The sequence below is a fragment of the Nicotiana sylvestris genome, chromosome 10 (genome assembly GCF_000393655.2).
Source record: "Nicotiana sylvestris chromosome 10, ASM39365v2, whole genome shotgun sequence".
In the NCBI taxonomy this organism is placed as follows: Eukaryota; Viridiplantae; Streptophyta; class Magnoliopsida; order Solanales; family Solanaceae; genus Nicotiana; species Nicotiana sylvestris.
This window is the reverse complement of record NC_091066.1, coordinates 141,587,908-141,592,602: the sequence shown is the minus strand read 5'-3', so window position 1 is coordinate 141,592,602 and position 4,695 is coordinate 141,587,908. Positions and strand designations below refer to the sequence as shown.

The 4,695-nt window shown below is 42.5% G+C and overlaps 1 protein-coding gene across 1 annotated transcript; it reads left to right on the top strand.

The window, feature by feature from the left end:
* The first annotated feature begins 700 nt into the window (after positions 1–700).
* LOC138880052 (uncharacterized) lies at positions 701–1,240 on the top strand. The gene has a single exon (XM_070159703.1). It carries the CDS (start codon positions 701–703, stop codon positions 1,238–1,240), a length of 540 nt encoding a protein of 179 aa, XP_070015804.1.
* The last annotated feature ends 3,455 nt before the right edge of the window (positions 1,241–4,695 follow it).

Here is a 4,695-nt window from a genome sequence, read left to right as displayed (position 1 = left end):
GTGTTTTGCGACTCCAGGGTCGCCTATGTGTTTCTAATGTTGATGGTCTGAGGGAGAGTATACTAGAGGAGGCAAAAAGTTCACGGTATTCCATTCATCTAGGTGCGACGAAGATGTATCGTGACTTGAGACAACATTATTGGTGGCGGAGAATGAAGAAAGACATAGTGAAGTATGTAGCTAAGTAATTGAATTACTAGCAGGTTAAGTATGAGCACCAGAGGTCGGGTGGCCTACTTCAGCAGATGCCTATACCATAGTTGAAGTGGGAGCACATTACTATGGACTTCGTAGTTGGATTGACCCGAACTTTGCGGAAGTTTGCGCAGTATGGGTCATTGTTGATAGGTTGACCAAGTTGGCGCACTTTATTCCGGTTGTGACTGCTTACACTTCAGAGAGATTGGCTCAGATATACATTCGGGAGATAGTCAGGTTGCACGGTGTTCCTATTTCCATCGTATCAGATAGAGGCCCTCAGTTCACTTTCCATTTTTGGAGAGCCATTCAGAGTGAGTTGGGGACCCGTGTAGAGCTTAGCACATCATTCCACCCATAGACCGATGGGCATTCAGAGTGGACAGTTCAGATTTTGGAGGACATGCTCAAAGCATGTATGATTGACTTTGGAGGATAGTGGGATGAGTTTTTACCTTTGGTAGAGTTTGGTTACAACAACAACTATCAGTCCAACATTGAGATGGCTCTATTTGAGGCTTTATATGGTTGGCGGTGTCGTTCTTCTATCGGATGGTTCGAGCCTAGTGAGGCTAAGTTATACAGTACAGATTTGGTGCAGGATGCCTTAGACAAGGTAAAGTTGATTCAGGAGAGGCTTCACACAAGTCAATCCAGACAGAAGAGTTACGCGAATCAGAGGGCGCGTGATGTATCATTCATGGTTTGTGAGAAGGCACTCTTGAAAGTCTCGCCAATGAAGGATCTTATGAGGTTTGGGAAGAGGGGCAAGCTGAGACCAAGGTTTGCTAGCCCATTTAAGGTGTTGAGGCGAGTTGGGAAGGTTGCTTACGAGCTTGCTTTACCCCCCAGTTTATCGAGAGTTCACCTAGTTTTTCATGTGTTTATGCTTCGGAGGTATCATGCCGACTTTTTCCACGTGTTAGACTTCATTACTATTCAGCTGGATGAGAGTCCGAGTTATGAGGAGGAGCCAGTTACCATTATTGATAGACAGGATTGCCAATTAAGAACCAATAGGATTTCATCGGTGAAAGTCTAATGAAGGGGCCAACCAGTCTAAGAGGCGACCTGGGAGTCCGAGGAGGACATGCAGAGCAGATACCCACATTTATTCATCACCCCAGGTACTTTTCTATGTCCGTTCGAGGATGAACGTTTGTTTAATAGGTGGAGAATGTAACGACCTGACTGGTCGTTTTGCTTTTAGAATCCCATTCCCCTAAATAAAATCTCTCGCACTTTCTTTAACTAATTTACGACCTACGAGGATGGTTGGTTCAGGATTTGGAAGAATTTGGGTTGAAATATGCTCATTTGATTCCTTAAAATTTTCTTAAAAGGCTAAGTTTGACTTTGGTCAATATTTTTTGCAAATTGACTCGGATTCATATTTTGACGGTTCCGTAGGAAAATATGAGACATGTGCGTATTCCCGGAATCGAATTCCGAGGTCCCTAGCCCGAGTAATGAATTTTTATTAGAAATTGTTAAACTAAAATTCTAAGGATTTGAAGAAACTAAATAATGATTGATCACATTGGTATCGGGCTCGTATGTTAGTTTCGGAGCCCTGTATATGTCCAATATAACATTTAAGACTTGCCCACCTAATTTGGTGTCAATCCGAGTAGTATAAGTACGTTTCGTCACGTTAGAAGTGAATTTAAGAACTTGAAGTTCATAAGTTTGATTCAATTGGTTTTATGGTTTGATTCTTAGATTTAGAGTTGTTTCGGGCATTCCAAAGCTTCGAGCGGGTCCGTTTCATGATTTCAGACTTGTCGGTATGTTCGGGCGGGGCCTGGGAGCCTCGAGCGTCAATCGGACGAGGCTCGAGTGAAGTTGGAAATTTTGGGAAGGAGCTGAAGCTCCAGTTATCTATCATAACCGCACCTGCGGTTGGTCAGCCGCAACTGCTAGACCGCAGAAGTGGTCGTCCTCTCGCGGATGCGGCTAAGGCAGGCTAGGCCCAAAACCGTAGAAGTGGCTGTGCAGAAGCACCTTCAAGACCGCGGAAGTAGTCCCATCCCGCTTGGCCAATTCCGCAGATGCGGCTACTTCTTCGTAGAAGCAGGACCGCAGATGTGGTCCCCTGACCACAGATGTGGAAATCACGGAAGCAGTGAGCTTCATTTATTACTGGCTCTAAGTCATTTTGGCCATTTTTCACTCACCCATTGGGCGATTTTGGAGCTCTTGAGAGAGGACCTTTACCTAACATCTTGATATAAGTTTATCCTACATATTTCTACTTTAATACTTGAGTCTTGGGTAAAGATTAAGGTAAAATCATGGGGTTAGAGCAAAACCTAGGGTTTTGACAAACGTGATCACGGGGTCAGATTTTAGAAACTTGTGTTTATGATTGGGGAATTGCTTAAATAGTTAGAATGCGATCTTGTGAGCTTGTATTGACTAGTTCCTACCTCGTTTATCTAATTTTGGATCGTTCGGCTCCAAATTGAGAGTTTAAGCTTTTTCTTGGTATTGCAAGTACGCTTCGGAGCGAGGTGTGTCTCCTATCTAACCTTGTAAGAGGGAATTGTCCCCATAGGTGATATAATCAAGTAATTTTCCATTAAATTTGGGGGCTACGTACGCACTAGGTGACGAGAGTCCGTGCGTAGCTACTATTATGCTAAGTTCGGGTAGTCTAGGACCCAAAAGCATGCTTTATGTGCTATTCTTGCAACCTTATGTTAATTTGGACTGTTTAAATCATGGTGATTATGGTAACTGAAACTAGTAAAGGAACACTATCTTTCTTGGTCTTTTTAAAGAGAAGTTGATATTTCTGTGAGTAATTTCTCCCTAGTTATATATTCCTATCTACTTGTTGTTGTGTTAATTACATTTGACCGCGTCACATGTTTCATTCGCGAGCGGGATAATAGATGCATTTATGATTCGCACCGTTCGACCCTCGGCAATGCACAATTTACTTTTATGTTGGATCGGGCCGTCCGACCTCGGCACTACTTGCACATGTTTTACTCAGTGCTTTTCTATGAATTGAGCTTTATTATTTGTCCTGGAATGAAAGTTTCCAACTGTGATATTATCTAGGAGAGGATCTGTTACTTCTTGCTATAAACTACTAATTATTTGTTATGTCCATGCTCAGTATAATTCATTTCTCATATTATTTGACCCTAGTATGTGTCAAGTCAACCTCTTGTCTCTACTTCTTCGAGATTAGACAGGATACTTATTGGGTACATATTGTTTATATACTCATACTACACTTCAGTACTTAATTGTACAGGATCTAAGGCAGGTACATCTGGCTATCAGTCTGGTGCGCATCCCTGAGCATATTCCGAGACTTTCACGGTGAGCTGCTCCCTTCCTGTGTCGTTCAACAGCTTGATGGAGTATCTCTTTATTTATTTTTGCTGTCTATTCTATTTCGGACAGTAGGATAGATTTATTCTTTTGTATATTCTACTAGTTGCCCACAACTTGTGACACCAGGTCTTGGCACACACATTAGTAGACTATTCTTTTGGGAATTGTGTAATTAATATTGGTACCTTACTGGTTATCACTTGTTTTAACTTTAACTTAAGGAATTACTGCAATTATTTCGGTAAAAGTAAAATGAGAACTTATTTAGGTTTCCGCGGTGGCTTGTCCGACAATGGTGTTGGGCGCCATCATGACCTATAATGGAAATGAGTCGTGACACAAACAAATAACAAAAATTTGGCTATATAACTGCTATCATTAATTTCAATTTAGGGTCCAGTTTTTGGGCTGATCCCATTTGTTTCATTAAGGCCCCAAATCATTTCCCCTTCTAAAACCCGCCCAATTCCACTCGACCCGGTCCGTGTCCCCCCATTAAACCAAAACGACCACGTTTAGCTGCTGAGCGATCCAGGCCGTCGCGGTTTCTCAATCTAATAGTTGAGAACATAGGGACCCTTGGTATTTAACTGTCTGAAGGAGCCCCCCCCAGAAACCCCCCCTCATCTCTCATCTCTCTCACACATTCTCTCAGAGACGCCCCTGTAAACCCTAGAAGGCGCCACCATGTCCAACCACCTTAAGGTGGCGGCGCCAAATGCCAATCCCGACCAAATTAGCACCCCGTGATCCCATGACTCCCCTCTTCGTAAATCCTAACCCCATTTCCCTCGAACATGCCCTAAACTCGTCGAATCTAAGTTGAAAATAAGACCTAAAATTGTCGATGCCTAAAATTGGTGGATTCGTTGACGATTGAGACCACGATGGACCTTGACCATGTGTTTTCATCTGAAAATATATGGTTGAGATCCCTTTTGGTCAAAATCGAGAGGTTGAAGAAGAATTTCAAAACTTGACCAGCTGTGTAGGTATTTTTGTTTCATTTTTGGTTTTATCTCTTTTCTTGCATTATTTTTGGTCGTGCTTCTTCATCTCCTTTTCTATGTCTGTGTCGTCTTTGCATGAGTCTCTTTGATCCAGGCTTCGCCATCAATTAGAATTTTGTTTTAAGTCTGTTTTGGT

Excerpts from the sequence above, each read along its gene's own strand:
- LOC138880052 (XM_070159703.1), top strand. The coding sequence starts at position 701 with ATGGCTCTATTTGAGGCTTTATATGGTTGGCGGTGTCGTTCTTCTATC.